The sequence below is a fragment of the Lontra canadensis genome, unplaced genomic scaffold (genome assembly GCF_010015895.1).
Source record: "Lontra canadensis isolate GAN:19392208 unplaced genomic scaffold, GSC_riverotter_1.0 scaffold37, whole genome shotgun sequence".
In the NCBI taxonomy this organism is placed as follows: Eukaryota; Metazoa; Chordata; class Mammalia; order Carnivora; family Mustelidae; genus Lontra; species Lontra canadensis.
This window is the reverse complement of record NW_022631031.1, coordinates 5,714,118-5,735,941: the sequence shown is the minus strand read 5'-3', so window position 1 is coordinate 5,735,941 and position 21,824 is coordinate 5,714,118. Positions and strand designations below refer to the sequence as shown.

Here is a 21,824-nt window from a genome sequence, read left to right as displayed (position 1 = left end):
AAGTCTGAAATGATTTAATGTGGTTTCTTTTTTTTTTTTCTCCCTAAGTAAAATACTAACTACAGTGATGGTTTTGGAAAAATATTTGAGATTATCTGTATGATGCATACTGACTCCCAGTTTCTCTAGTATCCTGCTTGCCTCAGAGTGAGCTAGAGTAATATATTCTAGGAACTTTATTTTTATTCATTTATCATTTTGCTGATCTTGAAGAATAATTCTAAATTCAAGCCCTAAAATCACCCGTAGAAAAATAAAGTATCATCAGCTGGACAACAAAATATTTTTTCTTATGACAATATGTTTTCTTTTGTCTATAATTTTCTTTTGCAGTTTTTGTTGTAAAATTTATCTAAAGAAAAGAGGGGAAAATATTTTTCCTTTGAAGATAGTATTATTTTTGTTTGTCTCAATTTTTAATTTAAATTCTAGTTAGTTTACATACAGTGTAATATTAGTTTCAAGAGTAGAATTTAGTGATCCATCACCAACACTCAGTGTACATCGCAAGTAGTCTCCTTAATGCTCATCACACATTTAGACCATCCTCTGACCACTTCCCTCCAGCAACCCTGTGTGTTCTCTATAGTTAAGAGTCTGTTTTCTAGTTTGCCTTTTTTGTTCTTCCTCCTATATTCATCTGTTCTGTTTCTTAAATTCCACATATGAGTTAAATAATATAGTATTTGTCTTCCTCTGACTTATTTTGCTTAGTCTGATACTCAATGGCCTCCATCCACATCAATGCAAAATGGCAAGATTTCATTCTTTTTGATGGCTAAGTAATATTCCAGTGTGCATATGTGTGTGTGTGTGTGTGTGTGCACGCGTGTGTGTGAAAGAGATAGAGTGTGTGTGTGTATATCACCTCTTCTTTATCCATTTATCGGTTGATCAACATTTGGGCTCTTTCCATAATTTGGCTATTGTTGAAAATGCTGCTATGAACATTGGGGTGCATGTATCCCTTCAGATCAGTGATTCTTTAGGTAAATAAATTAAAAATAGTAGTGCAATTGCTGGGTAAAGGCGTAGTTCTATTTTTAACTTTTTTAGTCACCTCCACACTCTTTCCCAGAGTGGTTGCACCAGTTTGCCTTCCCACCAACAGTGTAGGAGGGTTCCCTTTCTCTGCATCCTTGTCAACATCTGTTGTTTTCCTGTGTTGTTAATTTTAGCCATTCTGACAGGTGTGAGGTGGTATGTCATTGTGGTTTTGATTTGTATTTCCCTGATGATGAGTGATGTTGAGTATCTTTCCATGTAACTGTTATCCTTCTTTATGTCTTCTTTGGAAAAATGTCTATTCATGTCTTCTGCCTATTTTAAATAAGACTATTTGTTCTTTGGGTATTGAATTTTGTAAGTTCTTTATAGATTTTGGATACCAGCCCTTTATCAGATATGTCATTTGCAAATATCTTCTCCCATTCCATCAGTTGCCTTTTAATTTCATTGATTATTTCCTTCACTGTGAAGAAGCTTTTTATCTTATGAAGTCCTAATAGTTCACTTTTGCTTTTGTTTCCTTTGCCTCTGAAGACATGTCTAGTAAGAAGTTGCTACAGCTGAGGTCACAGAGGTTGCTGCCCAATGTTCTCCTCTAGGATTTTGTTGGTTTCCTGTCTCACATTTAGGTCTTTCATTCATTTTGAATTTATGTGTGTGTCTGGTATAAGAAAGTGGTCCAGTTTCCTTTTTTTGCATATCGCTATTCAGACTCTTAAATATAGAGAACAAACTGGCAGTTACCAGAGGGGAGGGTGGGGGATGGGTGGACTAGATAAAGAGGACTTAGAGTACACTTGTCCTAATGACCACTGAGTGCTGTATAAAATTTTTAAATCACATTGTATACCTGAAACTAATGGAACACTGTATGTAACTTAGATGTGAATTTTTAAAAAATAAAAATTTTAAATATAGCAATTAGCCCTTATATTACTCAGAATAAAACCCATAGTACTTACTTTGGCCAACAAGACTCTCTACCATATTTTCCATATCCCTTTTCCCTCTTCTCCACTCTCCAGCTCACCTCTTGACTTGTATTCTTCTCCCATTTGCTCATTCCACTCCAGCCATACTGTCCTCTTGGCTGCCCCTAAAACACTTCTGAGTGTATACTTCTGAGTCAGCCCCTTGCATCTACCATTCTTCAGCCTCATATAGTCTTCCATCCCACTACCTCTTGATAGTCCCATGACTTGCTGCCTCCCCATATTGAGACTTTTGGTCAAATTTTTTTTCACTTTATCGGTGACATTTCCCTTTCCTTTCCCATATATACATACATACATACAATGGTAATATATATATAATATGTATCTATTATATAATATAGAATATTACATTCTATATTATATCTATATAATATTCTATTATATATAAAATCTATAAAAAATCTATTATATAATATATAATAGTATCTATTATATATAATTATATAACATATAATAGATACCTATTATATAATATACATACATATGTATATTAATATGTACATATTTACATATATAATTATATACATATATAATATATAACATATAATATATGTATATTAGTATACACAAATCTTACTCCCAAGCTAGGTCTTCCCTAACCTCTTTTCTGCATTTTATATTTATATTTATAAACAAATAAAAGATACTTGTTTGTTGTCTTCTTCCTCTGTTAGATGGGTGCTCCATCATCAGGGACTTTTGTCTCTGTTGTTTATGACTATATCCCCAGCTCTTGGGAAGGAACCCAGCAATAGCAGATCTTCATGAATATTGTTGAATAAATATGTTAGACACTTGTGTCAAAAATGAAAGCAGTTCCTGATCTTGTTAGGGAGAGAGACATTTAAAGAAAAGATCATTTAAAGTGTCATTTGAAAGAAGTATGAGTAGAAAGACGATGAGCTTTTTAACAAAAAGCTCAAGGGTTGAGGATGACTTTACTCTGTAGGCAACATTGGAGCTGAGTATTTAAAAATTAAATGGCATTTGCCAGGTGGAGAAGATGAGAGTGTAGGGCAGACAAATAAGAACAACCGAAACACAGGTATAGATGTCTGAAAACACAAGACACATTAAAGGGACAATGAACAGCTGTGACTAGAGCCTAAGATAATTAGATAGGCAAGCAGGTAAGTCAAGGCAAGGTAATTTGGAGCTGACTGGAAAGCAAAGCAATTTTCTCAAGTTCTCAAATTAATAAATTTCAAATTGTAGAACTCGTAATCTTTAGTAATAGGTTCTAATTTTCCCAAGCCCTTAGCTTGTCTACATTAAGTTACATATACATAACAATTAAGTAACAGCAAGTTGATTAAAATCATTCTGTATTATTCTTAGTAAAAAATACTCCTGACTCTCACAATCTAATACTATATATAAAAGTAAAGGCACTATATTCTATGCAATGTATCTTCAAAGATAAAGATATTAGATTTTTGAAGCAATGAAGTGGAATTAGGGAAAAATACAAAAGTGTGGCTGCCAAAGGTATATATCCTCTTATTCTTTTATCATAGGCTTTCTGATTAAGAAAAGGTATATTCCCAAGCTAATTTTCTTATTGCACTCCTTGTCTACTTATCTGTCTCTCCATGAAACAGTCAATTCCAATTTAGTGTTTGGTATATTCACAAAGCTTTAAATAAGATTTGTTGGTTGGGTTGAAATTGCATCCAGTGGCCTACCTACTTACACATACACCTACAGATCTTCTGAAATTTGCCAATTTCTTGCTGTGTTTAAGAGACTGAGCTAAATTCTGTTAAACATGCAAGGAGAAAAAGAATGAGAGAAAGAGAGAAGAAAGAGAAAAAGAGAAAGAGAAAGAAAGGGGAAGGGAGGGTGGGAAGGAGGAAACAAGGAAGGAAGAGAAGGACAGAAGGCAGGCAGGAAGGAAGGACGGTAAGTAGGAAGGTAGGAAAACAAGGAATTGGATGCCTTCTCTCCATTCAAGAGAGTTTGGTTGTTGAGAGCCTATGATAGGATAAATTCATTAATATGTTTTGCCTCAAACAACTGTCCAAAATTCCTTCTTTTTGAAATGTTGTATTGTCAGAGATCAGAATAATTTATTAATCTGGAATCTCAATAATTTTTATGGATCTGGTTTATGATGAAAGAAAATTTTTACTACTTACTAATCTAATTCAAGATCTCTTCTTAAGCCTATTAATATAATTTTCTAATTAAGGAGGACATACTTTAAAGTCCAGGACATTATGGTAAGCATCAAGAGTCTCATCAGTCAATAACAGAAGAAGGAGCTTATTAAAACACAGAAAATATTCAAAAGCATGACTCTTGAAATTCCTCAATATCTAATCATGGCTTCACTCTCATGAAGCTTATAATTTAATATGAAAAGTGGACATACTAAGTAAAATTCAACAGACAGTATATGTCTAGTGGTAAATATGAGATGCCATTAAATACAGGGGAGAGTTGCACCCTCCAGAGGGTTAGTCAAAGAAGAATCCATAGAGGAGGCAAAACTTTCAATGAAGCTCTAAAAGGCATATAGGATTTTGATATAGACATATTTGAGGGAGAGAGAGAGTCTTTGCTGGGATAATAATATCAATAAAAACAATAGCAATAATAATAATAAGTAATAGAAAGAATGTCTTCCGCTACTATCATTTATTGGGTTTGATGATGTTCTGGGCATGGCCCTAAGTGCTTTATGTGAACTGCTTTATTAAATTTTTATAACAGGCCTCTAAGGTAAAGGATGGAAATTGCAGATGTTGAACTTGAATCTTAGTGATTACAAGTGACTCCCCAAAGAAACACTGATGTGAACTAGAGTCTACCCGGTTCCATGCATTATTTAATTAAGCACTAACCTTTTCTGTTCAAGTGAAGAGTATGTTTTCTGAGGAAATGGAATGCACAGCTGGAAATATACTTAGGAGCAGACCCTGGATACCAGTTCATAGTTTGGTTTGTGCACCTCTGTGTGGGTTTCTGGCCTTTTTCCTATAGAAATGGGGACATTCTGGTAGTATTCAATTGAAAAGTTTTATAATTTATTACAATGAAGGGACTATGCCATAGACTGAGCAAATTGAAGGCAGAGCCTAATTAAGAGTGGGCAGAGAGTGGACGGGGGTGGGAGGGGGGAAGAAAATGTAAAAAGGAAGGAAAATGAACTGGGAAAATTTGGACTTAAGGCTCTCCTTAATTCTGAACTCACTTATATTTTTGGGGGAAATATCAGAATTTAAAGTTGCAAAAATTTTTTAAATTCTAAGTTTAGAAATCTATGCTTGTAAAATACACATCTATTTTGCTGGAGTAGGGGATTAATGTAACCCACAGTGCAGGAGAGAAATTATTAACAGGATCCAAAAAAGGGGGGCAGAAAAGAGGCAGAGAAGAGTTTGAGAGGGAAGCACATCAGATAGAGAGGTGGTTTATCTCAGATATTCCATCTGGAAACCAGACACAATAACACAAAGCCATCCCCATATCTATAGATAAGTGAATCCTACTGAAGATAGGTACAAACAGGACTCTAGGCAAGTAGGCCAGGTAAGTGGTAGGCCTTCTCCCAAGGACAGCACTGAAGTGTAGTAAGAAAACAACTTTCACAGCTGCTCAAGAAGCAGCCCAAACTGGTTTTAACCTGTGCTTTGCCGGACCTTGATGAACCTTTGCTGCTAGCCATTCCAAGATTGAAGCTGGGCCACTTGCGTAGGGCTGGAGACAGGTTCAGACTTTGCTGGTAGAGGCAGGAAAGAGCTTACAGAATTTATGCCCATCAGATCCTTGTTGTCTCTAAGCTTAAATACCATTAACTTTTAACTTAAACCAAAATTTTATAATGGTCTGACTCGGATCATAAAATGAGTTCCTGGAGTATTAAACATGAATCTAAAAGCTAGGCTTGACTTCTTGGATACATGTTAAGTTCCTACGTGGTGAGCCCAGATTTCTAGTGGTTTGTAAGGTAGTTTCTATAAAATGGGGTATTGGTGGGTTTTTGGTTTTGTTTTTTTTTAAGGAAATAACGACATGAAAATAAGTCAACTGCTGAGCCGAAGTGTGGCTCTACTTAGAAATATATTCTGTTCGTTTCCAGCCACAGTCCCATTTCTCCTGCACTGAAATCTAATGTTATAAGATAAAATATTTTCTATTAAATTTGATAGGTTTAAGTAAAACTACATGATGTGCTTCCATCAAAGTAAATGAAAATCATTCTTCAAAGTGGAATCAATTTGCAATTGTGACAGATGATGTTTTTCAAATTTAGCTGCAATTCCACAATGGCACTTTGATGTCGTTGAAATAATTGACATAAGAAGCAATTCTCTATTTTAAACTGTGTTCTACTTTCAGTTTGGTTCTCCTAATAGGAACACTCCATGGGGTCCTGGATTCTTACAGTTTTTATTTTGCAAGCTACTTTGCATCATAAACAAAAATCTGCTTTTTGTAAAAGGAATTTCTGATTTTATAATAAAAAATGTTTTCTCGCTTTTTTATACTGGAAAAAAAAAAGTCTGTGCTTCCTTTGAGCAATTAATGTACATTGATGCATACATTATCATTTATATTATATCACATATCTTAGTTGACAAATAGCTCTATTCCAAGCAAACATAGATTGCATTTCATTTTTATTATTTTCCAAAGAAATTTCCTGGAGACTAAAGAGCCAAGCTAAATGCTCAATTTCTTGCAGCATTTCTGGGGAGAATCCAAGCTGAGATCATCTTAAACTTGAAGCAAAGGTGACAGAGAAGAATCGATAGGCTGACATCAAGCTCTATGCCCCCCAGTCTAGACGCATCTCTGTGGAGGCATGGATACCTGAAACCCCACCTACTGAAAACCCCTAGGCAGATGCAGATGTTCTATAGTGATAGCTTTGAAATCTTCATTCTCTGGTTTTTATGGATTTGTGGCAAATTTCCCAGTGGTTCTCAGAAAAATGAGAGAATAGGAACACTGCAGTGAATTTTCCATAAACATAAATATGTTTCTGTTAAAGGACTGCCCTTTAAATAGGAGATTGTCCTCTTCTTAAGCTCCTTCTTTATAAAATAATTATTATTGTTAATAAAGGCTGTTTATTGTTTTTAACATCCTTTCTCGGCAAAATGAAAAGTTGTCAGTCCTGTGTTCGTTCCCACTTGTTTTTCTTTGAAACCATGCTAAATATCAAAAACCTGGAATGGGAATCACTACTGTAGAACATACCAGTGGGAACTTGGGTGAATTTTCTTTCCTCCAGCCCCATGTCTTAAAAACGGACATATACAACTTATTACCTCTTTTTTTTTTTTTAAGTAGGCAAAGTAGCAAGAGTTTTATTAGAAGTCTCTTGCACCTAAGACATTTCTTCAGACAATGAACTTTATATCCTGGTTTCAATAAAATGCCAGGGGACTAGATTACAAAGATCATTGACTACTGAAATATGTATTACAACATAGAACTCAATGTGGTATTAACATACCTGTCATGATTTTATCATTCCTCAATCTGAATCCATTTTACAGTACAGATTAGCTAGCTACCTGCCAAAACTGAGTTTCATATCACTTAGTTATTTGATAAGATGTTTCCAGATTACTCCATCCCTTTGCATAACTTTCAGTGAAAAGATTTAGTATCTAATGCTCATGTCACTGAAAGCTACTATAATTGCCAATGTCTTCCGGTATTCTAGGATTGCTGGAAATAACGAGAAACTGGTAAAGTTGAAAAGTGTCCTATGTGATTTGAAACTATCTTGAGAAAACATGGGGTTTCTGTGAGTCGTGTTCTACGTGAGTTGATGGTACATTTGACATTCTGTTGCTTTCTTTCCCTTTCCCCTTTCCAGTGAAATCAGATGAGTTACAGACAATCAAGAAAGAATTAACCCAGATCAAAACGAAAATTGACTCCTTGCTAGGGCGCCTGGAGAAAATTGAGAAGCAGCAGAAGGCGGAGGCAGGTAAGTGAAAAGGATTTATGGCCAAAGACATGTCATGGTTAAACCGGTGAAACAGTGTCAATCACAGGGACAGCTCAGGGCCAGGGTGACACTCACCGAGTTTAACAGGTTAATACAGACACATGAAGAAAGTGTTTAAGCCAAGAGTTGCAACAAGGCAATCTGAGTTTTTACTCGTTAGAGAACATGAACCCATTTGTCTAAATTTCATATTTTTAAACAAGGAGAAAAGTTTTGATGATAACAAGCATAGTTGTATCATAATTAAAAGTTAATAGCTCACTATCAAGAATCTTTTAAGAAAATAAAATCAATTACTGGAATAATACTGTCAGACTAAAATAATATTCATATTTAAATAAACTAACTGCAGAAATATACCAGATTTCAGAAATGAAGATTAGAAAGCCCAGCCCCTACATTGCTACAACCCTGTAAAACCAGTACCCAGTTTCAGGGTCCTCCACATCAAAAGCATGCCCCTGGCCTCCCCCTGCCAAGTCATTTGATTCTATCTTTTACAACTTAATGCCCCCTCTCCTTTGAATTATTAGCCTTGACGCTGTTTCTCTTCTAATACAATTCTAATGCCCTTGTCATGTGGCTACATATGGTTTTTAAATCATAGACTGTGAGAACTGGGATACAGTTAGAGCTGAGTGAGTACACAGTTTGAAAATCGGGTTCTGCAAGCCTCACATACCTCAGAGGCTCCCTGGAGATAGGATGAGGGTTAGAAGGAGGCCCAGAAGGTAGATGAACTCATGCCTCCTCCAAATCCAGCCCTTGCTCTACCTGTGTATCAATTTTATTATTGGGTTTCAACATAAGACTTCATTTGCTTAAAGAGCTTCACTTTTCAAGGGTGCCTGGGTGTCTCAGTCAATTAAGTGTCCCACTCTTCATCTCAAGTGAAAAAAAAAAAAAAAAGCTTCACTTTTTAAAAAATATAGTTCTGAAAGCCATTGATCAAATCCAGCTTCCTCATTTCACAGATGAAAAAACAAAGGTTCAAGGAGGTAAATTGATTTTTCCATGGTCACTTGACTAGTGAGTGATGGACCTGGGTCTCAAACCACAGTCTCATGAGTGACTCCGGTGCTCTTCCCATTTATAGTTTTAATCTCAGGTCCCACCTAGGACCTGGTCCCAGGATTTCACTGAGGTGAGGCCCCCTGGTTACTCCTTACTAATGAGAATTGGTTGGGATCCTGGGGCTCCTGAGCTACACGGCAAAGAGGAACCTGCCTGTGTGTTCACTGTATCACTGGAGTGAGGACTAGAGCTTTTATCTCCTAGTGATGAGCCATGTAGGACTCAAAAGAAAAGAAAGCAGATGTGAGTTGGTGGCACAGCATAGTGAATGAGAGAAATAAGCTCTGGTTCAGATTCTCATGCACCACTGACTTAGCCTCATTTTTCTCATTTATAAAATAAAGATAGTAATCCTTAACTCACATTGTGAAAAACAAATAAAGTATCATATGTAACTTATACAGCACAATTATGAGCAGGGAATAAAAAGTCAAGAATTGGAGCTGTTTGGTATTGGCAGTAACACAAGCATATACAGTCAAATGAACATTTCCTACTATTTTCACACGACCCATTTTTTTTATTAATTTTTTTTTATTTTTTTATAAACATATAATGTATTTTTATCCCCAGGGGTACAGGTCTGTGAATCACCAGGTTTACACACTTCACAGCACTCACCATAGCACATACCCTCCCCAATGTCCATAACCCCCCCCCCCTGCCCCGGCCCCCCCCCCCCCACCAACCCTCAGTTTGTTTTGTTAGATTAAGAGTCACTTATGGTTTGTCTCCCTCCCAATCCCATCTTCTTTCATTTATTCTTTTCCTACCCCCCAAACCCCCCACATTGCATCTCCACTTCCTCATATCAGGGAGATCATATGATAGTTGTCTTTCTCCATTGACTTATTTCGCTAAGCATAATACCCTCTAGTTCCATCCACGTCGTCGCAAATGGCAAGATTTCGTTTCTTTTGATCACACGAACCATTTTTTAAAAACATGAGCTGTATACCTAGCACATGGATGGCAGCTTCTCACTAACGTGGATGGGAAAGAGTAGATAAAACAATCATTTTATTAAAAATTTCTATTAACATATTTTCTACTGAGAAAAGATATGGGCAAAAGATCGGAGTAGACATTTTTCTAAAGAAGACATACAGAGATGGCCATCAGGGACATGAATAGAAGCTCAGCATCACCAGTCACGAGGGAAATGCAAATCAAAACCACCAGGTAATATCACCTCATGCTTGTCCGAATGGCTAGCATCAAAAAGACAAGAAACAACAAGTGCTGGTGTGGATATGGAAAAAAGGGAACCCTGGGGCACTATTGGTGGGATTGTAACTTTCCACTATGAAAACAGATGGAGGGTCCTCAAAAGATTAAAAATAGAACTACCGTATGATCCAAAAATTGCACTATTGGGTATTTATTTGAAGAAAACAAAAACACTGCCTACCCTTCTTAATACAGAAATTTAGACTTTAGGAAGTTTTTTATATGCTGTCTATGGCACTAATCTAAAGTGTTGCTGTAACTGAAATATCCTGTGATGTCGCCTAAATCAATATTTCCCTTTGAGGAACTTCTGTGAAATTCGTTATTATGTAAAACAACCCTTACAGCAAAGGACTTTGATAACCAATTTGCACTTCAGTTTAAAGGATTATGGAGAACTCATTTAAATATAAATCACCTCAAAGAGAAAAATGTGATCCTTATTCTATCATATACCTTCCAGTTTCCTGCAATGAATAATACCTTTCACATATCTTCTTGGAAGATCATCTATAAATGTAACACCAAAATTCAAAGCTTGCGTTTTCTTTTCATGAAAGGCTGAACCTTATTTTTGTATGTGTTTAAACTTTCCCAGTCATGAGAGAGTTATTTTTAAAATGATAGGCTTAGTCTTTTGATATTTATGTCTTTCTTACTTTAACATGTTAGGAAGAAAATGGAATTATTTAATTTGTAATTTCATTCACTTAGTAATTTTCTCCTGAATAGCCTTTGTATTTATGGAGATAAAATGATTACTTTCTATATTTTCTTTATGAAAAGAAATCAAGGTTGTAAGGAAAGAGTCAAATTAGATTATAGAAAGTGGAGAGAAATAAAATAAAATTCTTAAAAATACTCAATATCTCCTTACTAAATTTAAGAGAGAATTCATTTTAATGCTTATTTGGTTGCTAAGCTAATTATTTTGTAGCTAACTAAGGTCTCTATTTCATTATTACTCTTTTATACATCTCTCATTCCCAATCTCAGTTTTTTGATAATGAAAGTTTCTAGCATAGAGCACTGGCAGGAAAGAGATGGAGGATCACAAACCAAAGACTGAAAACCACACAACAATGGAGATTGTCTAGTATTCAAGCTTCATACTATCTTTTTTTTCTTTTTTGTTTGTAGTGAATTTCTAAGCTATGAGGAATAATTGTAATGAAGTATAATTACTTGACTTGGGATTCTCTATACTTTCAACTGCTTCTAATGGGTATTTGTATGGTGTCCTGTCTCCCTTTTTGAGATTGTAAACTTCCTGAGCATAAGGTCATGTGTTCTCTTCCTTCTCTAACTCCCCAACAACATGTACTATGTACCAGGCACCACCTGGCAAGTCATCTCAACCCCTCAAATGTAAACTAGAGGAATGGATTATGACCTCAAACATACTATCCTAACTTTTGAGTTACAGTTAGCATAATTCTACAATGGATAGTTATTTTTTTCCTTGAATAATTCAATAGACGCAACTTTGGGATATAGGGACTATGTAGATTATTGAAAACAACAAATAACACTTACATCAGTGTAGCCTACAGTTGTGCCTCACTCCTGGATGATTCTTTTAAAAAAGCCACATATAAATGGCCACATAGGAATGGCACAATTTACATGTGGTTTACACAGCAATGTTAAATGACAAAAAAGGGTAAAAGAGGCAAGAAGGAAAACTAGAAACTGGGTATCATACAATAGGCACAATTAATCCACAGGCAACTACATTTTTTTAAAAAAATCAAACTTCAAGCATAAAGTCTCTGATGTGAAAAGGCAAGCAGACATTATGTAATTCAATTTTATTCTCAGTGGTATCCCTGATACACTGCAAGCCTGTCCTGCTTGGAAATTCCAATAATAGCCAATGTCTGACCTCGGCATTAGAGAGGTCACAAACCAGGTCCCATAAGATAAATTCATCCCCAAGATGTTTGGTAAAAGATACAGAATTTTACAAAATAACGTCCAAGATGGGGCACCTGGGTGGCTCAGTCATTAAGTGTCTGCCTTCAGCTCAGGTCGTGATCCCAGGGTCCTGGGATGGAGCTCCACATTGGGCTTCCTGCTCCGTGGGAAGCCTGCTTCTCCCTCTCCCACTCCCCCTGCTTGTGTTCCCTCTCTCTCGCTGGGTCTCTCTCTGTCAAATAAATAAATAAAATCTTTAAAAAAGGGGCAGTGGGGGGCACCTGGGTGGATCAGTAGGTTGAACATTTGCCTTTGGCTCAGGTCATGATCCCAGGGTCCTAGGGTCAAGCCCCACATCGGGCTCCCTGCTCAGCGGGAGGCCTGCTTCTCCCTCTTCCACTGCCCTGCTTGTGAACCCTCTTTCTCTGTGTCTCTCTCTGTCAAACAAATACATAAAATCTTAAAATATATATATATATAACACCAAGAATTATAATATTACAAATAAATAGCAAAATACATAACTGCTTTTGAAAAGTTGGAATCTTTCCATATTGCTGTCATTTTATGCATGGCATACTCTTTTCAGTTTACTAATATTTTTATTTAGCCAGTTCACATATGAATGTGATTTACTAGGTTGGTACCTATTTGCATTTATGTCTCAGATGCCTACGATACGTTCTCCTTATAGGGCACCAAGCCAAAGTTCTTTGTTTTCACTTGGTTTGGTTCCCTGAAGCCAAGATAATGTGTCATCTACTGGGGATGTAACAGCCAATTAAATATTTAAAAAGAGCTATAATATTCTCACTCCCAACCTTTAAATGGAGAGTCAACATAATTGGTCCATAGATATTCATCTTAGATGCATTCAAATTTTTGTCAGGACATCTTTGAAGCCATCTTTTCTCTAGATAAATACCAGTAATTTTTTCAGCTGCCTCTCATTAATTTGGTTTTGCATCTTGAACCATTGTCATCTCTCTTCTCTGGTCTTCTATAGTTTGTCAGCTGTGTATTGAGGTACTCAGGATGGAAAACATTGCTCCAGATATAATCTGGATCACATATAACATGCTCCCTATAATGTAACTATTTCTGCCACCTATAATGTGACTATTTTTGTTCTGAATACCTTACTGCTAGCATTTGCACTCTGGATTAAACTGGTGATGTTTCTGGTTACAGATATTGGATTAAATACATGAATTGAGCTCCGTCATCTTCTGAAACTGCATTAAAATGATAGGATTTAAAAAATAAAAACCCCTAGGCATAAAGAGAATGGGAACAGAATTTTAGAAGCTAGACAACAGATGGAGAATTGTACCTGACTTAGCATATCCTAGAAATCTGGGTCCAATTTTAACCGCAGAAATCCCAAAAGGCTCAAAATTAAAGACATATTCTTCTGGAAAAGCATGTATTGTAAATGGTTGCAAGTCTATAGAGGAATCAAATTCCTATATCACCATTCCTAACCCCACTAGAAAACTGGTGAAGTTTGCTTAGAGAAAAACTACAACAGCAGATCTCAGAGCTGGTAGACAACAATTTTAAGTGTAGTTGAAGATTAAGGAGAGAAGTGAAAGTTTACACAATTACTGTAGGAATTCCAGGCATTCTCTTCTCCCTCAGCTGCCAGGCTACTGGTAAGACACTAGAAGTTTTCATTGGGAATATGAGCATCCTGAAAGGAAGGATTTAAAGATGCTGGCATAGTTGCCACCCAAGGAATGGTCAACCTGGTCATCCTGCAAAAACAATAACCCTGTGCTTATGAAGCTGCCCATTGATATTTTAATACCCCACTGGTAATATGAATGGACAAGCATCACCGAGTAATAGAAAACACTTAACAAAGAAAAGAAATATCAGAAAAGGAAAAAGAGTTTGAAGGAAACAGATTATGCAGAAGAATAAAATTTTAAAAAGAAAAAAAAGCACCAATTAATACACTCAGAAAGAAAGAAGATACTGCATTCATGAAATAACGTGAAACTAAAATTTGAATATTCAGAGGACAGATAAAAGAACTTTTAGAAATTAACATATCATAGCACAGATAAATAACTCAATATAGGATTGGAAGACAAAATTAAAGAAACTCTCCCAGAAAATACAGAAGAAAATAGATATGGAAAATAAGAAGGTATGGATGTAAAAAATCACTGGATGAAATCTGAATAACAGGGTTTCAGAAAGAAAGAGGATAGAGCATCAAAAACATTTTCTAGGAAAACAAAAACTGAAGAGCATAGTTAATCACACTGAAAGAATCCACTGAGCGCCTGAAACAATGCATGAAAATAGACGCACCTGCAAGCATATCATTGTGATATTTCAGAACGTGAGGACAAAGAGAAGTCAGTCCTACCAACTTCAGAGAGACAGAAAAGAGCGAAAACAGTTCTCATATATAGAAACAGGAATCAGAATACCAATGGGCTTCTCAGCAGCCACACAGAAATGCAGAAGCCAATGAAAACATACCCTAAAAATTCTGAGGTAAGATCATTTAAAAGCTACAGTTCTGTACCTAATACCCAAATCCTTAAATGTGAGGGTAGATTAAAGACATTTTCAGATATATAAATATCAAGAAGTATACCTGAATTCATTGTTTCTCTGAAAAGTACTGGAGGAGGTACTTCACTAAAACAAGGAGGTAAACTGAGTAAGGGGAAACACCGCTTTCCCAAAGCAGGGAAATCCAAAGGCAAGAACAAGGGGAATCTTCAAGATGGTGGTAAAGGGTATCCTGGCATGAGCTGTGTGCAATGGGCTCAGAAAGAAAGAAGTCCCAATCAGATCTACTCCCAAGCTCTGAGAGAGACTTTTCCAAGATGAAATTGATCCAATGGCTAAAGGGTGGGGAAGTAAATCAGTCTAAATGAGATTTACATGCCTAAAGTTTGCTCAACTACATAAAAGTACATGGAGAATTAAATTAAAAACAAACAAACAACAACAAAAAAACCTAAGGCAGTTTTTAACACCAAAGAAAATAGTATTGTTCAGGAAAGAAAAATTATTTATTATATACTAATAAGCTTATTTGCACAAAGTATTAAATACTTAAAATTATTTAAAAACAGAAAATTGGTCTAATCTAATTTACAATATAACTTCCTAGAGTGATGGGAAGTAAGTGGGGATTGTACGATAGAGAACTCAATCCTCAGCTTTCTAAGTCTGAGTAATATCAACGGACAGTAATACCAACAGACAGAGCATAAATTGATCAAGAAATAGCAATATAAACATATTATTTAGAAATATGAGGGCATATATTTAAAATAATGAGCTGAGTGGAAAACCTTGAAGGAACTGAAAATGAGCAGGTAGGAACGGAAGACTGCTATTTTTGGTAACAAGTCTTGTGGAAATATTTGACTACAAAAAATTAAATGTTTTAAAGAAGCTTAATTTAAAGGGATGAAAAGAGAGTGAGTTGTGTGGTTAGCAACAGAATCAAAGCTTTTCCCTCTGTTTAATGGAGAAATTCCTATGGCTCTCCCTAGGATAACTGTAAAAGAAAAATTGCACTGGACACTTAGTAAAAATGGCAAGGAAGACTTCATTCAAGACTGTTGCTTTTTTTTTTTTTTTTTTTTTTTTTTGAGTAGGGCTCAAAACTAGTGCAATATGGGATGGAAACTGAACTCGACTAAAACAAAAGGCAGGATAATTTTTAAATGCTAAGCTAATGGAAAAGTATTAGAGGATATTAATACAGAGCCTGGTTGGTATGATTGGGCCATCTGTGTTTGCTAATTGACTGTTATGGAAGATAAGCTTCCACTCTCCCACAGAGACTATCTTTCTTGATGATTACATTTTAAGGGGATGACTTCTAGATCTTAGGAAAGACAGGCCTAAGTTGTAAAAGATTTACATCTCAAAGGAGCATAGAAAGAATTTACAATCCCAAATTTTCTCAAGTAAGCACTCTAAGAAAAAAGAGGTCAGGAGCCTCTTAATTTAGGAAGAAGCTTGTCTAAAGTTGGTCAAGCTGAGGGGTACACTAAAGTCCTTGGTAATAATTACCCTCTTTCAAAATTGAAATCTTTCTCCTCACATTCTTATCTCATATACTCTACTCTCTGTGGCCTGTCTCTGCTCACATCAGCACTACATAAATCCTGTCAAGCAAATTGCCAAACTTACCATCTTCTATTCCTTCTACAACCAGTATTGCAAACCCCTACCTTAACATCTTCTTACTCCATCCCTTCTATTTTCCCCAATACTGTTGCCAGAACCCAAACCCTCATCATCTCTCACTTGTTCTGATGCACTCATCTTATTTTTTAACAACTTTATTGAGGTATATTTTACATACCATGAAACGTCATCATCCCAAGACTGCAATTCAATGACTTCTTAGTGGTTTTTCCGAGCAGTACAACCATCCCCACAAATCAGTTAGAACATTTTCATCCTCCAAAGCCTCCCCTGGTAGTTGGTCTCCCCACTTCTAGTTTGCTTCCTCCTTAATTCATCTGACTTGTGGCAAATAGATTTACACTAGCAAAACATCCAAGGCCCCAGGCTTAAGAATCAAACAGAAGTAGGTTCAATCCTATTAGAGAGCTAGTCCCCAAACTTATTAGTTGTGTGATATTTGGAAAGGTGCTTATGAAATCTATAAAATGGGGGGGTGTTAATATCTATCCCTTAAAATTATTGTGAGGTTTAAATAAACACAACATCTCTGTAATTTTTAAAATCATTTATATTGAATTTGTGGTGACCTCAACAATCCAGGTACTCCAGAAGAACAAATTTAAGGTCATTTTCTCCAGGAATGTACTTATGTAACTGACATTTTAACTGGAAAGCAATCCTCCAGTGTAACATTCCTGATGCTCATTTATGTCATTATTAGTAATACCATAATAAGTTGCATCTTTTTAAATAGCATTTATTGGAATCATTGAGTTAAATTCATATTATATACAGGTGTTATAATGTAGAATTTTTTTTAATAATGTAGCTTATACTGGTATGCAAAAACAATAGTTCCAGGGTACTTGCTTGGCTCTAATGAATAATGTGACTGTTTTGTATCACATTCTTTCCAACCATCTGCTAAGTACAATTTAGCTAGCAATTAGCTAGCAATTAAGCTGGCCTGTCAAAAAACTTAATTGTCAACTCAACCAATTTTCAGAGTTATATTAATGATAATAGCTATGCAGCAAACTGAATTTGATAATAATGCTTTGAACATAAACCTCAACAATTCTAACTTGTTTTCTCAACCATATACAGCTTGGGAAATAGAAATATGATGTGCAAAAATAAATAAATAAATAAATAAATAAATAAATAAACCTTTCGAATAGGAGGGTTGAAATTTAATATCAAATTCTTTTCTTTCATGGCTTTCTAAAGCCTGAGGCATTTTCCCATAAACAGAAGCACCTACCTAGCACTCGCCCTCCTTTTCCCTTGACAGCCATTACTTAGTTGGAGCATGTGCCCCTAACTAAACAGACTTCTTCATTCTTTAATTTAAAATTGTCTGGTTACTGAAGAGATTCAAAGATCTGTCAAATTAGGCCTTTCTTCTAGAGATATATTAGGAAACAGCCCAGGCTATGGAGTCAGAAAACCTTAAGCAGGAATTCTGACTCTTGTACTCACTAGCTGTGTGACCATGAAAACCTGTTTCTCCATCTGTCAAGTGATTAAGAAGCCTCCCCTGCAGAATGTTTCAAGGCCTATAGGTAATGAATGTTGTATGGTCAGCACTTTGTAAGGACTCACTAACTTGGAGCCATAATAAATCTTTTTTTTGTTGAAATCCATAATTTATGTAATATTAGAGATATCTTTTAGGCATAAGCTCCTAGCTTTTCAGTTCCTAATCCATTCTTTAAAAAAAAAAAAAAATCTAAAGCTCACTTAGCCCACAAAAGAAATGCTATGGTCACCCATCACTCTGACCTAAAGAAGACAACAGAGACTCCAAAGGATGCCAGCGATCGAAAATAGCCCCCCTCCTGTAAGCCCGTGCAGACTTCACGCTTTTTCTCCTGAATTCTTATCGATGTGAAAATGAACAATCTTCTAAGAAACTCTCAGACCCCACATTTTACTCTGACTTAGTTGTAGGGGCTCTCCCTGAAAATGTGGCAGGGAATGTTTCTTTTAATCTCTGTGGCTTCATATTTTTGCTACCATGATGCCAAATTCAGTACTCACTTTGACTCTCTGAAAAGAATTTGACACCCAGACGTTTACATTCATTTTTTAGTTCCATGACAATTCATAAACCTATTCAGCAAATATTTCACTTGCACGTAAGGCTCTGAATTAACTATTAGGGCTACGAAGATGAATAAAAATCTTTCTGCCCCAAAGAACTTTAACGGCAGAGACATAAATGGGTAGGCGCACATATACAGACCACATATACACTCAACACTCAATAAAACAGAAATAGCGATAAGTAGAAAAAGAATTATGCAGATAAAGAGAATGCTATTAAATCAGGACTAAACTAAAATATATTAATGACTTCTAGTGGCAGTAAAATTAGTTAATTATTTATAAAACAGAACAAGTTGCTTTTGTTTCTATTTCAACAAGATCATTACTGGATCAAAACTGCTAGTTAAACCGTGAACCAAGTTTAATAAACAAGATGTGCTTTCATGTGTGATTTTATTCCTAGAACCTATCATTGTTTAGTGATTATAACGTTTTTCACTGAGGTAATGATAAAAATCTATGATGACTACATATTACCAAAGCATAGGCTGATTGTTTGATTATCATTGCAATTAAAGGGTATTTTTTTTTCTCAAACCATATAACGTCTTCCACACATTTGCTTCCAAGTTAATGAATGGATGAATGAGGATAAGTCCTAGGTTTCTTTGCACTGAACTCTAATACACTCTTGCTTTTGAAATGGACTGTTAGAGGAGTTCCGTGTATGTTGTACAACACACGCACACAAAAGCAGAGAATAATTTAAAACACTATGCCTATCTAAACAGAAATGAATCCAAAATTGTCTTTGCAGTGTATAATTCTTAATGGTCAGTAGTGATGAATTATTTTACATAAACCGTCTGTAGCAATCAAATAATCAATATAGATTCAACTCAAGAATTGTTTTTGAGCCTGTTATGATAACATGTTTTTGTGGCCTTTACACTTTAGAAAACACATTCACCTCTTTTTTCTCATTTGAGTATGCAGCAACTCTCTGAAAGATGTTATTTTCATGTTCATCTTTTAGAGAAGAAAGCCATAGTTAATAGGACTAATAATTAACAGAATTATGGATCTCAAATCCTATATCCTCTCTAATAGCTTATATTATCTCTTCTATGTATTAAGCACTCAGTAAGGGGTCCAGAGCAAATCAAACAATTTCTTGATAACAGACGTGTATTGCACTTTTCACCTTACAAAAGATTAACAACTATATTATCCCCTTTGAATAGGACAATGACCTTTTGAGACAAGAGCTCAAATATTAGGGAAACTTAAACACCACTGAGAAGAGGATAAGACAACAGTAGACTATAAGACAGTGTTTGATCTGGGCTTTGGTTGATTGGGAGAGAAGGGACCCTATTCAGGTAGGAAGATCAGGAGATTCAGTTTGGATTTCAAACACAACTGCAACGAATTGATGCACAAAGCCAAATGAGGGCTACTCATCTTTAAGTTCTGATCCTACATGGCTTCTCTAAAAATCTTCCATACTTCTTCGGTGAAAGACTTTTCAGAGGGGGAAAAAAGAAACTGGAATATTAATTTCAAAAATTAAAAAGCAAGTGTTCCCAGAGAACAAATATTTCTGAAATCATTAAAGAAGAAATGTATATGTCACACCAAATGAATTTCCAAAGTGATATTAATCCTAAATAAAAGTGCAGTTATGCGTTATTTAAAAAAAAATAAACGTAATAATCTAAAATTGAGAAAGTCTGGCTTTAGGAAAATTTGTAAGATTCAATACACTTTTTCACTGTATAGGATAATAACTGTCCAGTCCCAAACATCCATCCCTCTCTCATTCTCAAAATATCAAACCAGGTTATGAGAGCAATGGTATTTTTTTTTAAGATTTTATTTGTTTATTTGAGAGAGCAAACACGAGCAGGGGGAAGGGGCAGAGGGAGAAGCAGACTCTGCTCAAACTCGGCTGCACATCACAACTTCCCTTCACTTGGTGCTGGCCAGCGGTGTGTATATAGTAGGTTAAGGGTCAAAACCTATAGAGGTTTTTTCCAATGATATGTGGAAGGAAGGCAAGATGAATAAAACCTAGTAATTTTCTGTAACAGTTAAGTTCAGCATGTGTTTGGTCTATATCTCTTGTCTGATTTGCCTTCCTTTTATTTTTATTTTTATTTTTATTTTCATTTTTATTTTTTCTGATTTGCCTTCCTTTTACTCCAGATACTTGTGTCATCTTCTCCAGACTAAACCTTTTTGAATAAGCTTGACAGTAATCACTTAAGAATCTTCATAGGACTTTCTATGCTAAAAGTAATGCAGACATCAGAGAAAAGGGAATTTATGCCACTTGCTTTCATCTGGACACTCACTCTATGAGGATAAAGAGTGTAGCTTTGAAAGTAGAATTTACATCATCACTACATTAGTTATATTGTTCTATGGAGAAAACGGACACTAACAAGTTGATAGAAAAACAACATGGAATGTGTGTATAGTCTGTATCTATATGTGGAAAGTTAATGTGAAGAAAAAGAGCCTAGATTTTGTCATTTTAAGATGCCTGCAGGGGTGCCTGGGTGGCTCAGTGGGTTAAGCCGCTGCCTTCGGCTCGGGTCATGATCTCAGGGTCCTGGGATCGAGCCCCGCATCGGGCTCTCTGCTCAGCAGGGAGCCTGCTTCCTCCTCTCTCTCTGCCTGACTCTCTGCCTGCTTGTGATCTCTCTCTCTCTCTCTCTCTCTCTCTGTCAAATAAATAAATAAAATCTTAAAAAAAAACCCTCAAATCAAATAATGTGATAATTGATAAAATAACAATAATTAAAATGAGATAAAACCACACAGCTTTTGAGATAACCATGTACACACAGGAATAAGTTAGAGAATGAGGTACATTAAATGATCTTGTTTATTCAATACCCAATCCTTTCTTGATATTTTTATAGGAAATGAAAACCATTATCTCCACTAGGGGAGATAATTATTATGTTGTCACTATAATTCCCATCTGGGCGAATTTCTGTAAATGGAATGTACACACCCTTGTAATTAGAGGGTATTCTATTAATGTAGAATGTAGCTTCATTTGTTGAGCACTTATTATTTGCAAATAACTCTACTAAACTCATTGATTTCTATTCCAAACCCTGGAAGTTAAGAAATAGTTATCCTAATTGTACAGATGAGAAAATTGAGGCACAAGGAGGGTTAACCATTTTGGCTTTGCATCACAAAGCTGGTAAATCTAATGCCAGAATTTTGTTCTTAACCACTGCAGATAACCACATCTGCCAACGGAATTTAGACTCTAAAATGTCAGAGTATTGTTCACATAGACAAGTTGTCTGGAAGACAATGCATATGCTTTTGTACTTTTTTTCCTCAGTGCATTTTTGTCTTTCTCACTTAGATTTGAACTT

The 21,824-nt window shown here is 35.7% G+C and overlaps 1 protein-coding gene across 1 annotated transcript in view; it reads left to right on the top strand.

The window, feature by feature from the left end:
• The window catches only part of RALYL (RALY RNA binding protein like), a 680,011-nt gene that overhangs the window by 624,132 nt on the left and 34,055 nt on the right, over positions 1–21,824 (top strand). The window contains 1 exon segment of the mRNA XM_032869110.1: positions 7,840–7,953. Coding sequence (XP_032725001.1) covers positions 7,840–7,953 — 114 coding nt within the window.